Raw genomic sequence first — 26,963 nt, forward strand, 5'->3', positions numbered from 1 at the left:
AAATGTGTTTTTATTTATTTATTTATTTTACAGACTAAAGAAAACTTTTTTGTTGTTGTTGTATCTTACCTGCTTTCTTGACACCCAAGCTGACCCTCCTCATATGGGGACAAACTGTGTACATAACTAATTTCTCATTTTGGTTTGCGCTAACTGCGAATTTTCCATACTCATATTTATTATTTATTGATAACAATACACTGCCTACACTGTTCATATTTGTACATATTATGTATATACAATTCTGTTTCTATGTCTGCTCTAGCTCTTCGTCTTACCCTTTTAATATATTTAATATAGTATTATTGTTTATTGTGATATTGAACTGTCCTTCGGCTGCTCTGACACACAAACTTCCCCGTGTGTGGGACTAACAGATACGGATTCTGATTCCATTTAGATTATTCCATCTGTGGAGAATAGTTCAGGCAACCACTTTAATGATGAGAAACAAACTAAATCAATAAGCAGCCATTTTACAGAACTGAGAATGAGCTGCTGTAAGAAAATGCACTCTTAAAGAATAACATAAAACAATACTAAATGTTAAATCTGGAGGAGGACTATCATCAAAGATCAACTGGGAAATTTATATAAAAAAAACTAACAAACACATGCTCGACATGACTCAGAGGATGGGCTTTATCACACAGGGCCAGAGGCAGTACAGGGCCATGTGAATCACATGTGACTAAAAATGATGCCTTCAGGACATCTTTTATATAACAGCAAGTTTAATGAGCAAGGTATGATGACACCATACAGGTAAAGGCCGCCTGATATACTCATTGGTTTTTGTTTTTTTTTTGTTTTGTTTTTTTGTGGAGGATTTCCAAAAATGTCAAAAGTTGCTTGGAGCATCCACAAGCAACAATGAATCATTAACTTGTGGTTATTACACATAGTAACAAAAACTGCACGTTTCTCGCCCTCTCTCTAATATGCCAGAAGACTGCTGGCTCGGCAATGACGGGGATCATGATAAGCATTCATTTTCTTGGTATTTATCGACTTCTTTTAAGTCACACTTTTATAGACTTGCTTTTAAATGTGAGGTCATCCTTCTTTGATTCCATTCAGTCAGTTTCTATCCATTCTTATTGTTCTCACTGTTCTTATTCTATTTATCTGCATCAAATTAATCTTATGAGATGTATTTTTTACTGTCATTTCATTGCTTTTATTCTTTTTATTTATTCATATCGGCATTTTGTGTTTTGCGTTCTTGTTTTGACCTCTTGGTCTGGGCTTCTCTCTGCTTGGCTTGCATGTTTTGTGTTTCCTCAGTTTTATTGACTCCCTGAGATTCCAACTTTTAGCTTTGTCTGCGCTGGCACTTTGTAAACTGTTTTTAAAGGTGTGATATCAATAAAGTTTTGATGATGGTTATCATTTGGCTCCTGTTTTTGCTTTTTTGTTCGCAGACACAAAATGAGATTGACGCTCAGATATCATGGCTATCTTTTGTAAAGTCCTGTAATTCATAAATTTACATCTTTCCTGTTAGACTTTCAGAAGAGAATAACTTAAATATTTGGTATGTGTTCTTTAATTTAGCAGCACATGATGAAAAATATAATCTTAAGACTATTTCGATATTTGCATATATACTGTCATATAATACAATCCAAATGTTTCCAAGGCACCTGTAGCTTGTTCTGGTGTTGAATTGAGTGTGTGGGGTAACTTTAATTGCTCTCCCTTCCCGTAGATATTAACTGTGTTGAACTCGTTGCCAGGCCTACTGTAGCTTTTGGATTATGATATATGTGTATAACAATTGATACACTCACACACACAAACACACACTCACACACACACACACGAAACGCCAGCAGCCGACGCCTGGAGTTTCACGAGTGGATAATAGTGTTGCGTTCAGGACCGCGGGGTTTCACGGTAATTACTCTGCTTCAATAGGTTTAACCATGAGCCTCTAACCCGTGACGGTCATGAGGGTTTTTCCCCCTCTCCGCTCTACGGCTGCTACACTGAGTCAGGCGAGATTTTGGAGCAGTGAAATAGCACAGAGCTCAGAGGAGCCAGTCTCTCTCAGAAGGCACCCTGACCAGAGGAACCGTTCCCTGCCATCTAATTATCCAATTTGGTAAGATGGTGCTTCGTTTGCTTGTGTGATTTATTATTTATAGCAGATGGAGCTCTATTATTGTTGGTTTACCGTGGAATTATTTTTTGGATTGTGCAAAGAGGACTTTTAATCTTAATTTTCTGAATAGCCTGTTACAAAATAGACGCTGCAATAATTTGCATCCACCAGCCTACAACAGGGGATGCTTTCAAGTGCTGTATGACGATAAGTGTGTTATCAAGTAGTTACAATCGATTGGATCGATACAACCTGTAGACTCTTTATACCTAAGCTGCCCAGATGTTACATATTTTTATTAGTCCTATAGTTGTAACAAACATGATGTAAGCTTTACATTTTCCTTATTCACTAACATGTATTTTTCTTAGCCTACTGGTACTTCCATGAAGTAGCCAATATCGTTTTAGAACTGAGCTTTATCAGAGGGTGCAATTTTACAATAATTGTTGCATGTGTCACCAAAAAGCCTCATGTCAGTGGACAGTTCAGCATCAACATTTGACTATCAGAACAAAGTGTTTCTCTTACTTACTCTGTACTTTCTCTTCTTTTTAGAAGATGATGTTGTCTGAGCTGTGGATGGAGAATGCAATTAGAGATGAGCCAGATGTTGTTTTTATATAGCTATAGTTTATATATAGCTTTTGCCACACACACACACACACACACACACATATATATATATATATATATATATATATATATATATCTATATATATATATATATATATATATATATATCTAGTATAGTGTAGTATAGTATAGTAGTGACTATGATTCAATAGTGATTATGACACATTTTCATAATATCTCCCGATCTCATCTCCATTTTAATGAGGTGAGGCTATCATAAACTTAAGAAAGTGGATTAAGACAACAAATCAATTTAACAGTTTACAGCTTGATGGTGGTCAAATGTCTCATGACTGACAACTACGTGCTGCATTTGGTTACTGATAACCATCTAGGCTTTACTGTGTAATTATTCTATAGGCGATTCAAAAACCTTGATTTGGCCCTCAAGGAGTATGATTTGATGCAATTTAACACGTTGTGCTTGCTCAGTTTATAAACTGATTTTTTCTGTTGACTTTCAGCTGAATGCCGTGTAATCGAACAGACGGAATGCCTCGTGGAGACTTCAACATTTATTTTGCCAGCAGCAGACGAGGATATGTCAGAGCTGAGGAGTATGTGTATCCATTTTATTTTGACATGGGTTGTACTGTAGAGCTCTCAAACAGGTCTTTCTTATATGCATCTATTGTGGACAGCTATATTTTGGTGGATATTATAAATTATGATAGATGATAGAAAGTGATAGATAAAGCCACAAACTAAATGTTCTGTATCGATCTTGCCGTGCACCGCAGGGCAGTGGGCATAGTTCTGCTGGTGGTCATCCTGGCAGCTCTCCTCATACTGGGCTGCTGGTTTTTCAAGAAGAGAAGCGGCTATAAATTAATCAGGGTGAGACAATCATACTTCCCTCAATCAGGAATCTGTTTTCACATCTTATACTAAACGTGGGTCTGTATTGTTCTAACCAATAAAAGCGGATATGTAATGTTTCTGTGAAATTTCAGACCAATTTTCATACCTTTAATGGGTCAATTGATATAATGAAGCATATTCACACGAATCTAATCTTATTTATAGCCTCTTTCAATGGCCTGTGCCTTCTTGTATGTCTTTTCACTTTCCCTTTTTTCATTTCCACCCCCAATTTATCACTTTGTCCTAATCTTTCTTGCTCTGCAGAGCCCCAGGTCAGGGTCACCCGGTTTCACAGGGGGCCAGTATTCAGAGGCAGGACCTTCAGCAGAGAACAAGATGGCTCTAACTGACTTTGGCAGCTTCCGACCTGCGGTAAGGGACAGGCAGTTACCGCATGACTGACTTTACTGGTTGTATCACTGTGTCTCCCTGTCCCCAAGTCCAACATTTCAACTGTCTACAAAAAGATTTAACAACAACAACAAAAAAAGCTGGACATGAGAAAAAATAAGTAATATTATTAGTTGTTGGCCTTTTTAAAGTATAGCTATGGTTTTAATTACATCATCAATCAACAGTTAACCAGTGTACAGACTTAATTTAACTCAACACCACTGGAAGTCCAAAACAGAGGGTAGATGTTTATTACAAAGCCTCAGGCTCTGAACAGTGTAGAACACGTGAATGTGATGTAATGGATGCCTGAAGGAGAGATTATTCTGTCACCAGACTAGGGGTAGGTATTAAAAATGTTTCATTCCCAAGGGAGGTGTGTGTGTGCTCATGTGTGTGGGGATCAGCACCCTCTCATATGAGTTGGAGTTATAAAGAGCACAATGTCCTTTAACAATTCTTATCATTTTGTATTGAAACAGCAAACAGCATTTTAACCATGCCAGACCAGCATGTCCATTAATACAAAGACTGCAATTGTTTAAACCCAAAGAGAGTGCCTCAAATGTGTGCAAACTCAAGCTTTTCATGTAATGATTATAACGATAATAACGTCAAACATAATTGAGGTTCAGTTAAAATGTATAACCCTGTCAGAGTGTGGTAATGTTTATCTGAAGTTTCACACGTTTCATTTGATGCATTTGTTCCACTCCAGATTCCTAATGCTCCCCCAGCCTATGAAAAGATTTCCACAGGGCCGCTGCCTCCTCCCTATTCCCCTTAAAAGGACTTTTGGACAAGATTTTGGACAGACTCCAAAATTCATCTGTTGTCTGATGATATATATTCGACGTTGATGTCACTGTCAATATGATGTCTTTGTAGTCAAACATACAATTAGGTGGAAATGATGTATCCCTCACTTTGTAAAAATTATTCATATGAATGAAGACAATGTATATACAGTCAGTTGTTTCAATAAACAATAAAAAATGATTTCACAAGAGTCTGTATGTAAGGAAGGTCAATCACACTTGTTGGGGACAGTCGCATTGTTTATTTCCATGCAGTAACGCCCACATTTGTTCAATGAAAATGTACCTAGTAAATATTTTTGAAAAATCTATATGGTAAAAATAAATAAATGTGACTTCAAAACTTTTTATATGGGCTCAAACATGTAGTACAAATTCTTCTATTAGTATATTTATATTTCTAAAAAGTAAAATGTAGTCATCAGTTACTAGTTGAAAAGGACAGCCTGACATTATCCAGGTACAGTTATATTGTTCAAATTGATGGATAAAGTAGAGCAAGTTGTGCCACTGAATAGTATCCCAAATATTACTCCTTGAAGCAGTATCTAATGGCACTGAAACATATTATAAAAGCTTGAGTTGTAATTCACTGTACCTACTTTCCCATTCTACTGAATTGTTATAACAGTTGTCATTACTGGCCATGAAGTAAAAAAAAAAAAAAAAAAGGACAGTTAAGAGTCTAGAACATTCATCTGAGAGCGGCCTCAAGAGTTTTTCACTTGAGAAACCCATCACAGTATACATTTCCTGTATGTCTGATTTAGCATACAGTTAACCTCTAAGATAATTTAACCAGGGGGTGTAATTTACTGTATCCTAAAAGTAAGTTACGAGTCAAACTACAGCTGGAAAGCAGTTCTTTAACTAACCCAAAAATTACTACAAGCAATGGAAATGAGACCTGCTAAAACAAAGCAGCTGAAAAGTGGAGTCTGAGTCCTCACAGAGCTGGCACAGTCTCAGTTAATTGGTGCACTTTCTGTCTGCTTGCGAAGGCTGTAAAGAGGAATCATGTGTGTGTAGTGCTCCAGTGGAACTGTTAGGGGAAGCCACCAGTGCATCCAGTGGTCTGGGGCAGGCAGTCAGCTCTGCTGGATTGATCTGGCACTGAAATGTGTTCAAAACAGCACCATCAGGACTAATGAGTAGCTTGGATGCTACATTACTATGCATACCTAAGGATGAGGTCTGCAGAGAGTACTTCCCAAGTGCTTGATTGGTCAAAACGACAGGTGGGTGGATGTTGTTTGTCTTCAGTGCTGCGATTGGCTGAGCTTGTGTGATTATTACCGTGCTGCTGGATGAAGGTGCGGTCACCACAGGCACCGTTTCAAAGGTGCTGACAGTGTTTCCGATCGGGGTAACCGTAGCGACAGGCAGCGTCTGCATCCGAGACACCGCACTTACAATTGGCGGGACAGCCACTGTGGGTATTACTTGTGTTCGTGTGCCAGCAAGCATTGGCTGCGTGGCTCCATGCCCCATTTTCTTGATTGATGTGTTGTCTAGTCCTGTATGTGCTAATGCCTGCGCTTGAGCCATTGAGGGCGTTGCAATTCCAATTGCTGTCTGCTGGGGTTGTATGACTGGACCCGGGGTTGTCACTGAAACAACCTGTTGGGCAGGAAGAGAAGAGTGCAAAGCTTGTGTGCCTGCTACCACAGGAGCAGCAGCTGGAGAGAGGGGTGCAGGTACTGACTGGCTGGGTAAAAGAGGCAAGGTTGATAGAGGTGCTGACAATCTGGATAAGGGTGGTGCAACTGCAGGCGAAATGGTGGATGGACATTCAACTCGTGCAGTTGTACCAGCAGCCAACCTGATTGTGGCCAGTGCTGAGCTGAGAGCAGGGGCACTGGTTGCCACTGGGGCAACTGGTACACTGCCTAATCTTGGTGGGGTTGAGATCAGAGTGGGTGTACCAACAGGAGATGATGTAAAATTACCAACCTGCACAGCTGGCAACCTAGGCAGAGCAGAAACTACACTAGTTTTACTGTGTAACCACGCTGAGCCCAGGCCAGGTGTTCCTGTTAGTTGGACTGGTGTGACAGGGGGAGTGGTTGCTAGCATTGATGGACCAACAGCAGGTGTGCATGCTACAAAAGGACAACTTACGGCTGGCACACCAGGCAACCTCACTGGGGACTGGGGCAAAACTGGTGCACGATGGGCAACAGTGACATGGCTTGCCCCTTGGGGAGGTACTGATGCTCCAGTGCTGGCACTGGCTGTAGGCACTTGTTGTGGTGCAGGGCTAGAGATGATGAGGACGTGGCTGCCTGGATTCAAACCCTGGGGAGGAACTACAAAACGTGCATTGTTAAGCAGGATCTGTGTGCCAGCAGCAAGAGGTGTAGAAGTGTTGATGACTATCCTCTGCTGGATTGTGCCAGTTGCAGAGGTGGTGAATTGGGAATTGGTGGTTTTTGCAGAGGAGATGGGTGTTTGAGTTTTATTGAGAGCAAGCTGAGAGGAAGATCGGAAGGAGGTGGTTTCTTCACCAATGCCACTTTGGATATTTGAAGGCTGACAGACATGTGTAGGTGTGGAGGACTGGGCAGGGCTACTCTGCATGGTAGTGGTTACCTGAGCAGGGGAGTTGCTGGACAGTATATTTGGAGGCATACCAAGGTCCCTCTTGACCATGTTTCCTGCAGTCAGAGCGGCAGCAGTAGATGATGTTGAAGAGCCTGGGTGGGAGACCATAGTGAAGGAAGGGATACCCTGGAGCCGAGAGCTGGTGCTCAGAGAAGTGTGTGAGGCAAGCTGGGGAGAAGAGCTTGTGATGGTATTTGAACTGGTAACCGGGACCATTATAGGAGTGCTAGCTGTTGGACGGCCTGTATCCGAGACAGACACTGGTGTGCACTTGGAAGGAGAACGTGACAGAGCTCCAATGGTCTGTCCAATGGTTGTTGTCTTCCCTGACAAATGGATTTGAATGCCTGGAGACACAGAGAGCACAACGTTTTATTGATTACTACTTTAATGCAACATTTAACCTATCAAATATTTAAAAAGCTTCCAATTCCACAACATAATTATGAAGTCTTATTTACATATTTCATCATAACAAAATTTAGAGATCAAATCAAGCATAAAATACAGCACAGATTACGAGAATCCCATATATCATCACATTAAACAAACCCACCTGAGGGCAAAGTGATGTTCTTGACCTTGGACATTTCTGTGTTGACACCACAAACAGATTGGCCTGGGCTTAATCCCATCTTTGGAGTCTGACTTGATAATGAAGGGGTAAGCAGCTGTCCACTAGCCCCAGTTGCCATTGCCTGCTTTGGAATGCTTCCCACAGAGGTGGAGGATGATGTCACTGTGGGTTGGCTGATGAACATGACTCTTGGACTAGGGAGTGATTTTATGGAAGAGGGTATACCTTTTGATGAAGCAACATTTGAGGAGGAGGAAGAAGAGGGAGTAACCAGGATGAATTTAGTAACTTGGGATCTCTCATCTGTACTGGCCCGTTTCACAGCATTCTTGCTGATGAGCTCTGCTTTTGTAAGAACTTGGGGGACCCCAGAACTACTCAGTGATGGGACAACAACAGTGTTTCTTACTAATGAAGCTTGTAAATGAGAACCAGGTGCAGCAGTCTGTGATAGCTGGCCAATCTTTTTTGCAACTGCAGAACTAGCCAAGGTGTTGGGGCCTTGACTTAAAGCAACAGTAGTGCTTGCAGTCTGGTTTCCAGGGCCTGTAACGGAAAAGCTACTAGTGACGGCAGAGAGCACGGGAGTTGTGACAGCGGAAGTGGACTTTAATACTGAGGAAACCTGCTTCTGAGGTTGAGCCACTGAGATACTTGTTACTGCTGGTATCGTGCTAGGGGAAGTCTGAGGGGGAACAGAAGAAGAAATTGTTGGAGACGTCTTGGATACAAGGAAGGCTTTAAACTGAGGTGAGATGGTGATGACTGGGCTGGCGCCCAAAGAACCAAGCGCATTCTGATCTGAGGATGTTTGAACTTTGACAATGCCTGTGTTGCCTCCTCTAGTTGTTACCAGGATGGACTGAGAGTCACGGATACACACAGTCTTGAGCTCCTGTTTAGGGTCTGTGGTTTTTATAGGCTCAGTAGAAACTGCACTTGAAGGAGTTGTGATAGATGAGGAGACTGGCATGACACCTCGTGTTCTGCTTGCTTGGGTACTGCAGACTTGTGTCCCCTTGAATCCTACTGTGCTCATGGTTCCCTGCTGCAGAAGAGGGGAAACAGATGGAGAAGGGGTCCTCACTGTCCTGGCATCTTTTAGGGGAGCCACTTGCTGAACAGGGATTCTGTTCTCAGGAATGGTGAACCCAGGCACATTGGTGGACATACATAGGGGACTGGCCACTTTAGAAACTGGGACCTGGATGCCCTTAGATTGTTGTTGATGTAAGGAAGAAGCTTTTTCTTCAGTTTTGTGAATGAGAAGATTAGAAGGCAGGATCACCACTTGCTGCATGATCTTCTCCCCAGAGTTCTGGTCCATGACTGGATGAACAGAGATCTTGACTGGGCTGCTTCCGTCTTTCCTTACAAGGTGACCAAGACTCTCAGGTACCTTGTACACCACTTGGACAGGATTTTTTGGTTCACTCTGTGTTGGTTTGGTCTGTGGTGATTTAGGAAGAGCTGCTGTCACTGTGGCCATTCCTGGCTGTCTTAGAACTTCAGCCTGCGGTTGTCCTTGTGCCTGCATTTGTTGTACATTCTGCTGGGAACTGGATGGAGAACTTTGTGCTTTTGAGAGTTTTGTGGTAGTCACTACAGAGGTAGGCAGGGCAACCAAAGACCTTTTGCTCCATCCATCTACGTTGTTCACCCCTGGATAATCAGCAGGCCGTTTCATTAAGGTCACTTTGTTTCCCACACTCTTAGCCAGCAGGGTGGGGATGGGCGTATAGCCCTTCGGAAGTCCAGTGGTGGGGTGGAGAATGAGTGGTCTGGGTGACGGTGAAGTCTGAGCTGGCACCCCTGCTGCCCATGATGAGTTTGAATCCCTGGACTGATTTGATGGGACCAGTTCCGATCTAGACTGTGTCACAGGATCAGCAGTAGATGCAATGTTACTGCTGCCAGTCTGAACTCTGAAGCCTTTCTCTGTGCTGGCCAGAGGGTGTACGTAGGTCATCGTTCTCCCTCCAGCAGACTCAACAGGAAACTCCTTGGAGCTTGCTGAGAACATAATAGAAATGTCTATTAGGGATGCAGCGATTGATAATACGTCTAACAATAGACAGATTGAAACATTAATTTCCTCTAGGACAGTTAAACAAGCTCAGAACTGTTTGTTTAAACGGCGCTGCAGCCATTAAGACCAGAAATGCACAAATTAAATCTCCATCATTACAACTGCATAACAGAAATTAAAATATTAGCCTAGATTCTAGTTTAATTACTTTACCTCCACTCCAAAGACCTCTGGGAACCATATCTTCCTCTTCTGATCTTCTAAAATGATCAGAGTGTGAACAAGCCTCCTTTCCAAAATCCCTTTCTTCATCTTCATCCTCTGATGATGAGGATGATGAAGAAAGACACTCCTCACGCACAAAGTTATTGTACTCTGGGTGTTTTTTGAAATCATCAGATTCCTTCTTCAAACGAAGCCTGATGTAGAAGGAAAGAAGCAACAGAGCACAGATTTGTCTCTAATCCAGCAATAATATGATACTTGTGCTGGCCAACTACCGTCAAACTGTATAAAACTAACAACTAAGTTTTGACAAAAAAGAAAGAATTCATGAAGATTTAGTTATCATTCAAATGTCAAATGGGTTTTACCTGTTCCTTTGAAAGGCCTTGACAAGTTTAGGTTCCCAGGGAGAGAGCTCATTCAGTAGTCTGATTAGAGTGCTGTGGAGGTCTTTAACCGCTTCTCTCCTATAATACCACCGACCCTGTCATTCAAACAAATAAAGAAACCTTGGTCAATTCATCAACATTTAAATGTGAAAAAATGTGTGAGAACATTGACTTCACCACCAAATTCAGAAGGCTCTAAAGTACAATCTACAAACTATGATTATAACCTACCAATCTCTTTTTGGTGCTCTCCAGGTCATCAAGCTCATCTTCTGTCTTACTGATCAGCCCCCGCAACTCCTCAAGACTGGTGCATACCAACTAGATAGGACAAATAATATATTAAATAAGAAAATCTCAATAATTACAATACTACTACTACTACTACTACTACTACTACTACTACTGATAATAACAACAACAACAACAACAACATAATAATAATAATAATAATAATAATAGCCCATGCCCTGGGCTTCAAAGGTTGGTAAAAAACACATTCTAGTAAATCACATAAATAATATTATCAAACATTGTTCCAGTGTGAATGATGTTTGCGAATTTGATGAAGTTACTGAATTTGGTACACTGCTGCAGCCCTATTGCGTCTGCATCTCTTTGAAAAGGGGGTGAACCCGATACATTTCTCCAAGCAATTAATTTTACCTCATTTATATAAATCAGGTGTTTCTGCTCTTTTTCTATAATTTTACTGACAGTGTTTAAAAGTTAAAACACTTTCAACAGGATTTCTGTGGACAGTCTCAGTAGTTATTTTATGTTGTAGGATTATAATTTCTTGGTTAGGTACAAGCACTCCCTTTCTTTTTACAAAATGTATTCTGTGTTGCCTCTAAAGCCTGAAACACCGGGCCAACCGTCAGCCATCTGAAGCATTTGGGGAGACTCAGACGAGTTCGGGAAAAATCTGTTGGTTATGTTCAGCTGCGTTGGAAGGTTTTGGAAACGCTTGGACAGCATCTGCTCCGATTCAACAAGAAAAGTCTGAGAACATTGGCTGTTGGCCATCTGAGCCATTGGATACCCTGATTGGTTGTGTGCCAGCTGTATGACCATTCTGACTGACGGTGTGCGAACGAATCAGCGCGGTGTGTGGGAGGGGCGGAAATACTGTGTGCGCCGCAATAGTGTGCGCTTTGTTTTTCTATGTATTCTGTTCTGTCATTTCCTGTTTTCATGTTTTGAATTACTGGGATGAGACTAGCGCCACCCTGTGTTGAGGAGATTTATTGCATCTCGCGCAAGGGCAGAACTTACACTATACTATGTAATTGGCAGCTGTCGAGGCAGTACTTTTCAATGTTACTTTTCTGCCGAGCAGTCAGACGAGAGGCAACGGAGTGGTCGGATAAAGGCAGCTGGCCGTTGGTTTAAGTCTGGGCTGTGTGTGGGGGCCTTAAAAGCAGCAGTGTAATCAAAAAAGGTTCCAAAGAATTTAAACTTCAGATATTCTGTCAATGCAATTTGTAAACTGTGATTTTGTTCTGTACATGCCCCATCTATTGCATGTCTGTCCATCCTGGGAGAAGGATCCCTCCTATGTTGCTCTTGTTGACACTCCTTCCATCTTTTTCTCCTGTTAGGAGGGTTTTCTTTATATATGTTTCACCAGTTTTTCCTCATTTCAATCGAGGGTCTAAGGACAGAGGATGTTGCTTGCTGTACAGATTGTAAAGCCCACTGAGGGAATGTAATTATGATTTTTGGCCTGTATAAATAAAACATTTTTATACCAGAAGGATGGGAAGGAGAATGGCAGGGCTGAAAATATATTTGGAAATTACACAATTATATTAAAATGATGACAATTATTCAATTAAAATGAAAATAAAAATGCACTGATTAGGAAATGAGAGTGCGTGTTTTAGCATGAGTGCGACTACCTTGAATGATGGCTCAACTGGAGGTTCATCTTTAATTTTCTTTGATGATTCAAGTTTTTTTCCTGTCAACAATATAACAAATAAATTCACTGAACCAACAAGTTATTGGATAAAATGAACTTGATATTATTCAGATTCAGATCATACTCCATATTGCAGCTATGAAAGCACACTTAATATCTAAGATCAAAAATGACTTTTTCTCACCTGTTTTATGTTTTTTCTTCTTGTCTTTTCTTTTAATTGTTGAAACAACTCTCCGCACTGCAGACTTGGCAGGCTCAGCTGGGGATAGCCTCATCCTGTCCACGTGCTGCAGCTGCTTGTGCTCTCCTTTCACCCTCGGCAGCTGTTCCCTCCCTCGCCTTTTCTTCCGCTTTTTTTTTTTTGTCCAGATTTTGTCATTTACCCTCTCTTCACTTGAGTTTTGAGCACTCTCAGAAGACAACTGTGTTGTTGGCCCTGAAGTGCCACAGCAGCACTCGTGCTCCTCTGATTTAATATTACTAGTTTTGCTTTTACAACAGTCCAAACAGGAGGATCTTTGGTTTTCCTGACAGGGTCCTCCTACCTCCATTTTGAGCCCCACCGATTTGCTTGGCGAGGCCTGACTCACTGAGCGAGCAGGTGACCGGCCTGTGTAGCTGTGCTCCCCTACGCTCAGACAGGGCTCCTGTGTCTCTGCTTTAATGGTGCGCATTGAGCCCAATGAGAAGCCCGGCTCCTGTTTTATTATGAGCTGCTTGGATTGATGCTCCAACTTTACAGTCTCCTCCTTCAAATTAATTTCCCCTACTCGTCCTCCAATAGGACTAGTGTGTGAAGGGGATAAGGAGTTAGTGTGCGTTTTCAAGTCCAATTTAGAGTCATCACAGGACTCTCCATCAGAGGAACCTGATTCAGACCCCTCCTCCTTCTTCAGTGACCACGATTTAAAACTTTTTTTGACTTCCTCTCCATCCCAGTTTTCCCCTTTGAAAAACCCAAGTGTCTCTGCTCTCCCATTTCCCAAATCATCAGACTCTCCTGTGTCCATGGAGCCTCCGTAACAGCCCCCATCACTTTTAAGTGCCTCATCCTTCATTCCATCCGACTCTTCACCGTCCGTCCCTGGCTCTATTTCAACCCTTTTGACCCAAACAGAAGGGAAAGGAAAAGCTGGGGGTGGGCTGGGGCTCTGGCAATAGATCCGCAGGTCTGCCCCACAGAAATGTGGGAAATGTATATATGCATTCTCCTTGCTGTCATACCCCAAAATAGACTCCCTACATTCATGGATGGGCTGAGAAAGCAGAGCATCCTGCACATCTTTCTGTGTCTCATACACATGATCACACAGTCCCTTCAGAAGCCATACTCGCTGGTAGAAGGGCAGCAAGTGAAAGGGCTTCTCCTCCAAAGGACTCACCTCCCCAAGGGTGCTGAAAAACTGCTGGCAGAGTCCAAGCTGTTCTGCCCGACCCGGCTGATCATGAGAGGCACCAACAGCTCGATACCAGCCCATGACCCGCTGCCTGAGCTCTGACTCCCAGCGGCGATAAGGCAGGGCAGGCCGGCGGTGTAGAGTGGCCCGCCGCTGGAGTGGGGACAGTAGGGAAGACATGATTTTGGACAGGAGGCTGCTGCAGCGGGGCATCAGCAAACAACGCTCCAGCTCAAAAAATACAATCTCTGGGAGGTTAAGGGCAGTCTGAGCCAGGCAGAGGAAGTGTCCTATAGCAGGGAGTTCCCAAAGTGTGTCCACAGTGTGGGGGGAAGCTTGTGACAGCAGAGTCTGCTCCCACTCTTCGACCTCTTTTGCTGACATTTCCTCTGCCTCTTTCTTCTCAAGCTCACGTTGCCTAAAAAGTCAAAGTCAAGTTTTAATACTTTTCTTGTAATATTAAAAAAAAAAAAAAACTCACATCGCACCTCTTAATTTTTTCTCTCAAATATTCACTCACCTCTTCTCATCCTTCGCCCTCTGTTGCTCCTCTAGCCGTAAAGTCTGGACCATAATTGACTCATGCCCACCAACAGTGATGGTAGCCAGGCTGCGAGGCGCCAGTCTCCTTCTCGTTGAGGTTCCCCCTGAACTCCGTTCCTCCTCTGCACCGAAACGCCCTTTAGAAGTCACTGCCAAGGTTGTCTTCTCTCGCAGTGTCCTAGTTTGACAGACGGACAGGAAAAACTTGTGTAAATATCATTACATTTGCTTAACGATAGCTGTCTGAAAAGTAAACAAACAGTGCATCTACACCACTGATCTTATCCAAAAGCCAAACTATTGTTCATATTGCATAAAAATGTCATTTAAAACAGGTAACTACAGTAATTTTTTTGTGATAATAGGATAATTGTGATATCAAAGCATGTTGCTGACTGACATTTTCCTATTACTTCTGCTACTAATAAATATGTTAGTGTTAGGAAAAAAACATTTGTTGCCCAGCAACATTAACTCATGATCACATGATGTAGAAAACATCCTTTGGGCCTTCCATGATAGCCAGTGCATTTGCCAGCTAAGCAATTCGATCAGCAGCGTAATTACACTATGTTTACCTGGACAGCAGCGTAAGCTTCTGCTCCAGCATGATTTCCAGCTTTTGAGCCTGTTTGGAGATCCAGTGGTCCACCCCGTGGTAGCGGTAACAGTTCTCCAACATCAGCCTGAAGTCTGCAACAAACTCTGTTATGGTCTCGTACTCCTGATTGATAAACTTCTCCTCCATCCTCTGCATGCACATCGACTGTCTCAGCTGTGCCTGACCCCAGCCCCGGACACCTCCAATACCGTGCAGGGCCTCCTGGTGGCCGATAGGATAGAGGAAAGGGCTGGTGATCCCTTTGTGCTTGTCTAAGAGAAAGCCAGTGAATATTCTATAAGCTTGCTGGACCTCATAGTTCATGTCCTCCTCAAAGCTATTGCTGTTCGTGGAAATGCAGACCTCAGGGAGAGAGAGGTCGCTGTTAGAAAACTCTGACATTCCATCATTGCTAAGTGCGGCGGTAACATCTTCACCATCGCCTGGACAGTGTAATGCTACCATAGTCTCAACTTCACAGGTACCATTGCTGAGCCCATCCTCATTCATGACCAGGTCAGTATCCTCGGTGCTGCTGTTCCCCCATTTGGATTGTGAGGACATGATGCCTGAGCTGGGCTGCTGCGGTGCTGAGTCTTGGTTGTGGAACAAGCGTTGGCTACAAGCTGCTGTGGTTTGGTCTGTTATATCTTCCTGATCCATGGTCCAGGCACCTGAAGTAGGTAACAGGTGTCACAGTGTTGAGCTTTTATGTTGCAACCAGACTCCAACTTAGCTTTTATGCAACTAAATAATAGATCAAGACAAACAAACAGTGCTTACTGAGCATTTATATTACGAGGTCCAAAATAAATCACAGCAGGGAGAATATACCTCATAACTTACATACCTAAGATCGCCAAGCTAAGTTTGCAGACATTATAATTTCTTGTCATGACAGGTGTTCACATTATTACAACCAAATAATACACAGAGATGTAAACTCGTGTGATTGTGTCAAAACCATGAGTAGTTAAACTTGATTTATCCAAGTGCCCGATCTTTGCAAACTTTTCTTTTCCCTGGATCTTTGGCTAACTAGCTTGAAGTTAGCTGTTAGCGAGAGCGCTAACAGTAGTTAAAACAACAATAAGTAAACAAAGTTTGCTCTGCTTGCTCATGTGGAGTCCTGTAGTGCAGTCCCTCAACCCATCCCGTCTCCCCATCACGTGCAGAATAAGACCAAAACAAAGTGACCAGACGCAGAGCTCGGCTGGTTGAACAACATACCTCGACGTCCAGACACGCACCAGGCGAGACCGCTTTTAGCAAGCTTAGCAGCCACGACAGCTTGCTAGCTGGGTTAGCTTGCTATTGTCTCCAATCTGGGGCCTGCAATTGCTGCGTTCGCTGTCCATGCTGAAAACGTTGTAGCAATTAAATGTCCGGCGGATAAAAAGTTATGCAGACATCTCGTGTCGTCAGCGCGTGGAGTCATGCCAGTGACAGCAAGATGGCTAAAGGAGCGTTAGCCGGAATAACACTAGCTGATTGTCCGACAATGCACAACAGTTCATTATCACTAGCCAGCCAGCTAACCCGCTAGGTCTGCAAGTTGACAGCTACTTTATGACACACGGAGTTTCCAGGTTGACTTTAGAGACAAATATCCGCCATGTGTCAGATTTCTTCTGGACCCTGTGGGGTTTACAAAAAGCTAGTAACCGACGGCTGTCTAGCTTGAAGTCTACTGTGCCGTTCACTTCCACCCTGCGTGCGCCCGATGCAAATGTGCGCATCCTGCCTGACGTAGCTGGCAGGTCGCGTGTCACACCGAAACTGTTATTTTGGTTTTGGAAGCTAATGCTGACACACTCTCTGTTTACACCGTATTATTAACCTTACTGTGTCAGCTTTTTGTCACCGAAAGAGAAGCGTCTTGAGACAGCCGCCATTCGGGGAAACAAAAGGCACCTTGTCGACCAGCTTTATGTGCACAACGCGAGTCAGCGGCGCCGGATTGTGCACTTTCATTCACAACTTGAGCTCCGAAGTGTCATTTAATAATTTACAGAAGAAACAGTGGGATCTGTTTCGTGGGCAGTGTAAACTTGAGCCCTGTACATGGCTCACTCGGGGCCGCTAGATGTCGCCGGTCACTCAGCTACAAAAAGGCAGCTGACGTGCGAGTGGTGACCGCCGGCTGTGTATGCCCTCTGTTTAGCCTGCCAGGCAGCTCCTGACATCAGGTTATTTACCAGGTGCAAACCTGCGTCATATGGTTGTTATGGTTATAGTTGTGTTCATGTTTGGGACAAGTGTGTGAATCCTAGGAGACAGACTTTGTGCAGTAACAACCTGGCAGTCCAGTCTCAGGGCAGGATAGCCCGGGATGTTGTTGAGGTTGCTGCATGTATGGCCACATTATGTTTCTGTGGGGTGAGAGTTTGTTTATCACTAAATTGATACCTGACACTGTTTCTGACTTTATTTGACACCTGTCATTGTTTAAATACAACTGCCAAGTTTAAGAAGAAATTTAAAAAATCTCATGAGCATGCAGCATCAGGAAGGCAGATGTACGCCTGTTAGTCTTTTACACTGACAGTTATAGACTTGCCAGTGGCAGACTGAGGAGGTCTCCAGCTGGGACGATTGTTAATTAAACAATTATGCCACTAGAGGCATGTGCTTTACAGTGATTTCAGCTCAGCTAGGAGTTATTGTCAGGCAAGGGATTTTCAGTCCAGTATAGATCTTTTTTTGGTACAAAACGGTGGATAATTCCCTGATGTGCACTGCAGTGGTGTGCACTATACATTGAGGGAAAGAGGCAAAGCCAGGTCAATGATAATCAGCCCTAGGGGAGAGTTTAACATGTGTTAGTGTGTCATGATTCATCATTATATCACCATGGCAACTATAAGATATGGATTTTCTCACGCTAATGAAATGCTTAACTGAGCACCAATATTGCTGCATAAAAGGAAATATTTTGTGTGCTCTGCCCAGTTACAAAAAGGAATTTAGAGATTAAGGTGGAAGGACTTCAAAGGGCTTTTCATAAGGCAATGGAATACAATAAAACAATTGAGAGGAAGAATGAAATAAATCAGAACAGAAGGAAATTAAATTAGGTACAAACAGACAAACAGTAATTGAGAAGAAAAAGAGTTTCAGTGCAGCAGTCAGTGCAGTAAAGGAAATTAATCAAAGGCACTGGAAAACAGGAGAGATTTTAATTTCAATTTGAAAGTGATTCAAGTTTAGGAACATTAAAGACAGACAAGAATATGGTTCAGTCCGTGTGCAGAACAGCAGCTAAAATCAGCTTCACCCACTTTGGTTGTGACTTGAGGCACTACTAGCTGACTGCATCCTATAACGATCTTAAGGGCCTATTAAGTTTATGTCTCTGGTATTTGCAACTTGTATTTTTGCCCAAGGGCAATAACTGATTTGCGAACAGGCAGCAGCAGTTTAAAAATCAGTCGTATGAGTAACTGTAAGCCAGTGGGCTCAGATTGACTGTTTCTTGTTATGACCAAGGCAGCAGCATTTCGAATGTGCAGCACTTGTATAATTGTCTGTTTGGAGGGAGACAAAAGATTAATCTCTAACAGGTTGATATTGTAGCATACCACAACATTAACCTGAATTAACTGAATTACCAGCCAACAGGCCAGGCACACAGACTCCCAGGGGCCAGTAAAAGCCTCAGGCTCACTGTGTGCTGATTGGTTTGTAATCGTTAATTGTATTTGAGAATATAGGAAGAAGCACTTCTAAAGCTAAATATCAGATGCCTTACTAGAATCTTTAAAGTGAGTCCTGCTTCATCAGTTGATTTTGAGGCCCTGACTTGAAGAGTCTTTTTCAAAATCTAATTTTAAGACCACTAAGCGGCACTATGTTGTCGTTGGAGAAGAAATGAAAACTCAAAATTTGAATATTTACAATATTAATGAGATTTTTGTCCATGACTGAATTAACAAGCTGTTCTCTGGGGAAAATGAGGACCCCAGAACACTGTTTGAAGCTAGACAGATGGCAGGATCCACCAAATATAAACAAAGTAAAACAGTATGAAATTGTGTTGTCCTTCAAGGTCACTTTGTTTATTCAGTTTCAGCACTGACTAGCAACACAGTAAACCTGTGTAAAACTATGTAATATTCCAGCATAGGAACACTGTACAGGATGCACAGAAAAGTGGAGAAACAGGAGGTTAGTAGAGGCCTGGTTGACAATATTTGGCCTTTAGCTTGAAGCAGGTTAATCTGAACCATATAAGTATAAGTATATATTTATATATATATATATATATATATATATATATATATATATATATATATATATATATATATATATATATAACACAAAAGTATTGAGATCTTTCAATTCGGGGTTGACTGATGGGGTTTATACCACTTATTTGAAATCAAGGGGACTGAAAACTGAGATTTGGGGCTGATATTAATTTGCAGTTAACATGTTGCTGCTCAGGTACTATTCTTAAGGAAGATATTCAGGTACTTAACTTGAGTGTTTCCATTTTTCTACTATTTTATACTTCCTCTGCACTTTTTGATAACTTTAGTTGGGCGACTAGTCACTTTGCAGATTTAGATTATTCAGGGTTTCCAGACTATTAATTGTGACCAATCATGTTAGTGTTAGTGTGGTAGTGTTGTGGGTGGGACCTTGTGTGAAAGGATGCTGCATCAGAGCCAAAGTAGCACATTTAAATTTGCTTATTTTATTGCCAATCTGATGGAAAAATAACCGATGGAGATAATTGGAAAAATGCTGGATATCGGCCCAATGATCAGCCAGGGCCAATAATCAGTCTACCCCTACTTTATAAGTAAAAGTACATGTAATGCACTCTAAATTTTAACTTAGGAGAAATACAAAATCATCAGCAAAATCTATGTTAAGATGTAAAAGGTAAAGAAAGCGCCTTATCAGAATAACTTTAGTACAATCATGTGAATGTGCAAACTGCCAGATAAATGTAGTAGTGTAAAATAAAACAATATTTTCATCAATAATGTAGTCAAGCACAGGTATGAAGAAGCAAAAATCGATATCAATGAGTACACTACTTACGCTTAGTTAGATATATTGGTATAATTTAGTGTGTCACCCGCTTGTTTATTATGGGACATATATGAAGTTTTGTTTTACTTTTGATACTACATTTCATTTGACTTTGAATGCCTATCCATGCATATATGCACCCATATCCCCAACTCATGTTGAGTAGTGCACCAAAGACCATAATTTTCACAGCTGACTTTGGGGTACAAAAAAAAAACATGCTGACCTAACTGACATGAAGAACACGCCGTGTATAAAAGCTGTCAAAAATGTCCTGCTATCCCCAGACATACTATGTTCAGCGGTATTGTTACAAATGCACTGTAGCACTGTACTGTGGAGGCCTTCAGACGCGGCTCTGTTGTTACATTAAGGAGGGAGCTGTGCCTTTAACTGCAAACTGTGCTCGCTTAAACGTTATTTCGCGAGATTTGCTTGGCGCCGCGACCTCATGTGAGACACCTCCTGCGCGAGCCAGTCCGACGTTACCTCTGCAGAGGAAAACGCAATGGAGCCCTGAACATTTTTTTTACCCCATTTCTATCTCCTTTAACCCCCCCTGGAAAACGGCTCTCGCGTCCGAATTTGGCTGCCTCTGCTATTTATTTGAAGCGTAACAGGGCGGTGCAACGATGTGGATCCAGGTTCGTACGATAGACGGGAAGGAGACGCGAACCGTTGAGGATCTTTCTCGATTGACCAAAATTGAGTCTTTACGGTTGAAAATACAGGACATCTTCAATGTAACCCCACAGCAGCAGCGGTTGTTCTACAGAGGGAAGCAGGTAAGCCTCGTTTTTGTGTCACCCCCGTCTCGCAACAGTCGGTTTTCGGTGGGCTTTTGGCAAGGGGGTAGGTGCTGGTGGAGAGTGAGTGGTCCTCTCTGGTGTTGTAGCCGTTTCTGACCCATGCGAGCTTCCTGTTTTGATAGGAATTCGCCAATAGTTCTTGCGCAAGAGCCCGGGGTACGTGGTGTGCCAGCCCCCCGAGAAGAAAACGGCGATATTACATAATTGTAAAGTCAATGTATGGGGGGGCCCCGTGTCACATTGTTTGGGTCGGCGCTGTGGAGACTCGCATGCAACAAATGTCTCGCCGCCGTAGACATGTTTGTTTACATTGCCGCGAGAGAGAAAAGAAGAACATCGCCCTCTTGTTCCACATGTAGACCGAAGTAGTGCAGCGCGAGCACAACAGCCCGCCTCTCCCACCGATCAACACACCTGTTAAAACTGAATTAACAGCGGCTCGACCCGCACGCCACAAAATGATCCGTTTCGAGTTGGCAAACATGTGACACCAGTGGCTCAGGAAGCCCACCAGAGAGACATCAGGCGTGCGTTATTATGAAGATGTTAATGATAATTTGAAAGGAGGAGGGGACTAATGGCTCCACGTGCCCTGACATCTAAAAGCAGCAAGTGTAGTTGTGTTTACACCCTGGTTTCGCTACAGTGTGCACACTGTGCAGAGAGGACAGACAGGTCTGTCTGCTGTGAAGATGCAAGCCTGTCCTTCTCATTGTCTAACAGTGGAGACACACAGATTGAGATGGATCGGTGTGTTTTAATCAAACATGAATTCTTGCTTCTGTCCCACATGATTTAGATTGTAGCATTACTGAAAATTCCAGCAAACGTGATCCAAGACATAAAGACCTAATTTTTCACGGGGGTTGATGCCAATACCAATATTAGGGAAATTAAAAATTCCAGTATTGATATATTGGCCGGAATACAAACATTTCCCTCAGATGTGGTTAATCAAACCCTCGTGACAAAGATATGTAATGGAGGCAGGATGTTTTGCAGAGAAACAATAAACTTTTATTGTCTAAAATGACAGCAGTGCACTGAAACAGTAAATTCCCCAGGGAATTTTATAGTAATTACCCCAATGTCTTTTCTCCCTAATGTTCTGTAAAACCACAAAATTTCCTATCAGTGAAACAGTAATATCAGCCATCTGACATATTGATCAGATCTCCTGGTGACACCAGTGATTTGACTCATGAGTTTATACCTAAGCATCAAAGCCCTTTGTCTATCCATTTAATCTTATCATGAGAAATGTCTTAACCTTTATGATTTATTTGTGATAGGTTAAGATTTTCATCACAAATTATCATTATTTGTAGACTTAATTTCAACAGTTATGTCATGCTATGTCCTACAATATTACCAAGGTAATTTGTAATTAGGACTCCAACTGGCCATTACTGTCCTCAATCAAAGCTGATTATTTCCACAATTATTTGGTTATTCCAACGTTTGTCAGTCCTGTTCCTGGGGGTTTTGGATGCTTCCATGCCCCAGCATACCTGATTAAAATAATCAGCTCGTCACCATGCTCTGCTGAAGCCTGATGGCAAACCATTTCTTTGAGTCAGGTGTGTCAGGGGCTGGCAAACATCTAAAGCATGCAGGGCAGGAGGGGCCAGAGGAGTCCAAAGTGACATCTTCAGATTGCTTCTTTGTCTAGCCAACAGTCCCGAAACCCAAAGACTCTTCATTTCCTCTCCAGCATGACTATGAAAAGCAGCTAATCTACACATATACTCTGACTGTTTTGCTTGAAATACGACTGAAACGATTATGAAAATAGTTGGATACTAATTTTTTTGTGATCAGCTAATCATCAAGGCACTATTCATATTGCAAGAAAACCAACAGTGCTATGGGACACATTTTTCCTGACCAGTACTACGATGTCAGTTTCTTTGGGGAGGAAACTAGTGCAAAAACCACAATAATTATGTAAGCCCAAATGGAGACTAAAAATATGTCTTTGGTTTTAAGGCTACAACCAGTCTGGAATATTTAGTCCCTGTCCTGGTTGGGATGGCAATCTGACACACTGTTAACCCCTTTATGTGTTAAAAACATGACGATTCACATATTACTGTGAAAAGAAGATGCATGTGTACCTTTTTGTACTCCCATGTAGTGACTGAAGCAGATTTGATATAACTAAATGCCAGCTGTTAGGGAAGACAATGGTATGAAAAACTGGGAGCTGCTGTCCTGACACGGGCACATAAGTTTGTGTGTGTCATGGCGGATGGGTGCATGCAGCGTGCAGCCTCAAAGTCTGTGGTTTACTTTTTGAACACACACAGGCATATTTTATGATCCACCACACACAGACACTCAACTTGTAACCGAGACTGTTAAAGTAGTAGATGCCGACAATATCAGGAAAATTTATAACCCTAGATGAAGTGCAGTAATATGTTCAGCCTGCACAGGAAACTTTATCTTTTGCTATTTATGCTCCATTTGTTCACTATAAAAGAGAATCCGCATATAAAAGACTGTAACAGACTGACCCACAGTATCTTAAGATGTATAATGTGTGAAAGGTTAGTGAAAGCAGGAGGTGCTCACTGCTCGGAGGACTCTTTTGCCATGATTTATTTAGTGTTTTAGCATAACATTACAAAGCTGATATTAACACAGTATGACTCAGTCGGACAGAAAAGCCCGCGGAAGCACTCGGCCTACATGATGTGCTGATCTCACATTGTTTACATTTAGTCACACTTTTGTATGTGTCAGGCTGCGTCACAAGCCAAGAAGATTCCTTTATAAATGGGCCTCTGCATTTCCAAGTTGTCCAGCCTACTTCCTGTTGTGTAATTGAATGATAATGAAGTCTCGAACATTTAATTCTGAGTCATAGGGGCTACAATGGGTTGATTTTCTTCTCTGTTTGCATGCCATGTACTCTGCAGGATGGAGGGAGGAAAAAATACTTGAAGAAATGTTTGTAATGGTGAAGGAGGGATTTTTTTAAATTCCTCTAATATATGTATATATATATATTATATATATATATACACACACACACCTCTGTTGGCTACAGCACGTGTGTTTTTTATTTGTCAGGAACAATGGTGGAATTGGCCAACCTAATAGTGGCAAACCACCATTACAAAAAAAGATGGAAGATACTATGTTACACCCAGTGCCTTTAGATGCATTTTCTGTGCTTTATTGAGCTAATTTCATTTTCCTAAAACCTTTATGCTACTTAATGACAAAGCAGAGACCGTTCTTGTTTCAATTCAGGGATTATCTCGACAGTAGTAGCTACAATCTAGTTGAATTACATTAGCTTTATTAACAATTAATTAGCTTTTATGCTGGAGTTGTCCTGAACTGTCGGAGCTGGGGTTTGCAAACACTAGGCCGAGCCTCTTGTAGTAAACCCTGCGCTTCCTCCATTTCACTGGAAAAAAGTGGGGAGGGTTGATTAGGGGATTTCCATGTGTTAAGTAATGCAAGGAATGAGCCAGTGACACGGAGCGTACACTAGCTAGTGCCCTTACATGCTTGGAGTGGTGCCTGCGCTCTGCTAGGATTTGGACTTGTAGCAGAGTAACTCAGTCTAATTCCTTTTCAAAATGGCGTCTTGTTTTTCCCTCCAGCTCACTGCGCACGCTGCCTCGCCAGTTCAAAGTCATGCTTGCCCTTCAGTCGGAAGGGTCTCAAGCCAGCCAGCAGCCGCACAACTTCGCCTCAGTGTTGTTGCTTGTTTTGATTTTACATGGGTTTTTCAATTTGCCTGTGCACTCTCCTCATTGTGTCTCTGTTTCACTTTGAACAACAACTACGTCACACACACACACAGACACACACGTGTGCACACACACACACACACACACCTTTCACTGTCCATGTAGGCTTTCTGCTCAATGCCCACGCTCACTTTTGCAGCAGACTTCTCATTGACTAATTAAAAAAATATTTGGCCCGTTAAGTGGTTTAAAGCTCGGCTTGTACTGCGTCTGTGTGCTTCCACTACCAGGCTGTCGTTCACTGGTGTGGTTTTTTTTTTCTACTGAGGCAGCAACATGTTTAAATAGTTGGGCTGTCGTCCACTGTTAGCTGTTGCCTATTGTTGGGCTGTAGGAAAGCTTCATTGGCTTGCCCTCTTTCACACAGAGAGTTGCTGTGACCTAGATATCGTCATACAATAATGTTGTGGCTCCTCAATTGATTTGGTTTTCTTCTTGTATTGCTAAGCTGCAGAATTTCATAGCGAATTTCAGTGGAAGCAGAGTTGGCTGCAGCCATGCATGTAAACAGTCACACCCTTCTTTGACAGATAGGCTGGACAAAGAGCAAAGACAAAGAGGGGCACTCAACCCCGACTACAACTCCAGGCTTTCTAACACTCCCACATGTTTTCATAGTTGTGCCACTCTTTCTCAAATGCTGCGTTTAGTAGCTTTAGTTTGCTTATTGGTCAGATCAGATGTACTACCTGTTAACTGCCAGCGCTTACACTTAGAGGGATTTCCCCCACTGTTTATTTGCTCAGATTACCAGATGACTGTTCAGGTTGTAGAAGTACTATATGTCTTGTGTTTCATAGATTTTGAGATCATGTGTGCAGCTGGTAAATAGATAAAGCTAATCTAAACAGGCTTGAATATAAATACATTAGTTGTGTCAAAATCTGAAAAGCACAGGATTGCCTGTTCCCATAGGTTAGGCCGTCATTATAACAGTTTATACAGAGTACAGTATGTTAGTAATATAATAAGGGTTGTTGTTTACATAAGATCATTCAGTTTTTATCAGTTATGATTTAATTAAAAGATTTTGATCTTGTTCGTAAATTTCAGTCCAGATTATATGATTAAAAAGACTTGTCTCATAAGTCCAAATGATCTACTAATTGAATCATGATCACTTATACTTTAAGAATGCAAAGCCATGCCTACAGTAAATGGCATTTATACTTACGGGTATGTTGTACGTCTTCCCTATTAATGACAAATCACTACACAAGTCATACTTATGCTGTGAACAGAATATGCGTAGACTAGATGTATTTTTGGAAAACATTGTATGATGTGGTTTAACAAATTTTTGCCCAAACTGGCAGAAATGTTATTTAGTCATCTCTTAACCCCGGCACGCCCCTACCTCTACGAACTAACGTAAAGTGATTTAAAAAAAAGAGGGCATTTTTTTTATTAGAGATCTAAATGGAAGTAAAAGACGACCTTTGTCTCCCTTCCAGGTAATTTTTGCGAATTAATAGTGGATTTCTTGGGTGAAAGCTTGTATGGCTGCGGGCAAAATGAGGGATAAAAGATCAAAGACGAAAACTGCACATGGCAGGCTCACAGACACACCCCGTGTCATTGTTTTTGGAAATATGACCTATTTTTCTCAGCTCTTTGCTAAGACGGCCTGCGGGCGGAGACAAGGGCGAAGAAGAAACCGTGTCGGAGGAAGGGGTTTGGTCAGCCTGCCTGAGTAAAAGAGGCTAATTTACACTCTGCTATGAATCTCTTTCTCACCAGCAGTGGGAGTCCGGCTTGGGTTTCACACCTTTAAACCTCTTCTTGCAGCTAGGCACCGATATTAAACAGCCCATGCTTAGTCTTTCAATTTGGTTCCACCCTTTATTTAATGGCTTAATAAATTCTGTCATTGTTATTCAGGCATAGATACTAAGTAGGTGTTGCTTAGTCACTTTAGTTTCAGAATGATTTCTGCATTAAGAGCTTTTAAAGCCTTACAGTTTGTGACGGCATGTTGGCACAATAATTAAACGCAACACGATATTACAGCCAAATCTCTCCCACCTGCAGTTTCTGCTCAATAATAGGTAATTAGCTATAGCTTTATCAAAATATTACCAGGTATGTTCCGTCACTGACGGTTGCTGATATAGAAAAGGCAGATTGAGGTATAAACCTCTACCTCAGTCTACACGTTCAGTATGTTTCAGCGGTATATCGGCAGCCACAGGTCTGTCTCTCGTCTTTGTCTGAGGTTCTTTCTGACG

General features: G+C 42.1%; 3 protein-coding genes across 5 annotated transcripts in view; 2 read left to right on the forward strand and 1 right to left on the reverse strand.

Moving 5' to 3' along the window:
* Positions 1-1,863: 1,863 nt before the first annotated feature.
* Positions 1,864-5,489, forward strand: mlana (melan-A). Its single transcript, XM_037117278.1, has 5 exons — positions 1,864-2,107; positions 3,208-3,300; positions 3,484-3,580; positions 3,872-3,979; positions 4,719-5,489. Exons 2-5 carry the CDS (start codon positions 3,212-3,214, stop codon positions 4,785-4,787), a joined length of 363 nt encoding a protein of 120 aa, XP_036973173.1. The 5' UTR covers positions 1,864-2,107; positions 3,208-3,211; the 3' UTR covers positions 4,788-5,489.
* Positions 4,989-17,199, reverse strand: LOC119029993 (uncharacterized protein KIAA2026). Of its 2 annotated transcripts, XM_037117277.1 has the most exons (11): positions 16,344-17,199; positions 15,091-15,787; positions 14,490-14,690; positions 12,754-14,387; positions 12,547-12,608; positions 10,874-10,963; positions 10,622-10,737; positions 10,242-10,447; positions 7,979-10,012; positions 7,411-7,769; positions 6,974-7,127 (listed from the first exon to the last, which is right to left on the reverse strand). In XM_037117277.1, the coding sequence occupies exons 2-11, from the start codon at positions 15,774-15,776 to the stop codon at positions 7,110-7,112; spliced, it is 5,406 nt and encodes a 1,801-aa protein (XP_036973172.1). In that variant the 5' UTR covers positions 15,777-15,787; positions 16,344-17,199; the 3' UTR covers positions 6,974-7,109. The 2 variants fall into 2 exon arrangements, with proteins under 2 accessions (XP_036973171.1, XP_036973172.1); XM_037117276.1 differs by having other exon boundaries at positions 4,989-7,769; positions 16,344-17,194.
* Positions 17,200-20,583: 3,384 nt separating this feature from the next.
* Positions 20,584-26,963, forward strand: part of LOC119029826 (E3 ubiquitin-protein ligase UHRF2-like) — a 33,094-nt gene continuing 26,714 nt past the window's right edge. The window contains exon 1 of one of the 2 annotated variants that reach the window (XM_037116970.1): positions 20,584-20,941. In XM_037116970.1, coding sequence (XP_036972865.1) covers positions 20,789-20,941 — 153 coding nt within the window. In that variant the 5' untranslated portion in view covers positions 20,584-20,788. The remainder of the gene's footprint in view (positions 20,942-26,963) is intronic. The other variant, XM_037116971.1, reaches the window with a different exon arrangement.

This window comes from Acanthopagrus latus, chromosome 12, assembly GCF_904848185.1.
Source record: "Acanthopagrus latus isolate v.2019 chromosome 12, fAcaLat1.1, whole genome shotgun sequence".
Taxonomy (NCBI): Eukaryota; Metazoa; Chordata; class Actinopteri; order Spariformes; family Sparidae; genus Acanthopagrus; species Acanthopagrus latus.

Excerpts from the sequence above, each read along its gene's own strand:
- mlana (XM_037117278.1), top strand. The coding sequence starts at position 3,212 with ATGCCGTGTAATCGAACAGACGGAATGCCTCGTGGAGACTTCAACATT. Across the intron at positions 3,581-3,871 it reads GCGGCTATAAATTAATCAGG|AGCCCCAGGTCAGGGTCACC; the intron begins GTGAGACAATCA and ends CTTGCTCTGCAG. Across the intron at positions 3,980-4,718 it reads TTGGCAGCTTCCGACCTGCG|ATTCCTAATGCTCCCCCAGC; the intron begins GTAAGGGACAGG and ends GTTCCACTCCAG.
- LOC119029993 (XM_037117276.1), bottom strand. The coding sequence starts at position 15,776 with ATGGATCAGGAAGATATAACAGACCAAACCACAGCAGCTTGTAGCCAA. Across the intron at positions 14,691-15,090 it reads AAGCTTACGCTGCTGTCCAG|GACACTGCGAGAGAAGACAA; the intron begins GTAAACATAGTG and ends CTGTCAAACTAG. Across the intron at positions 7,770-7,978 it reads GAACATCACTTTGCCCTCAG|GCATTCAAATCCATTTGTCA; the intron begins GTGGGTTTGTTT and ends CTGTGTCTCCAG.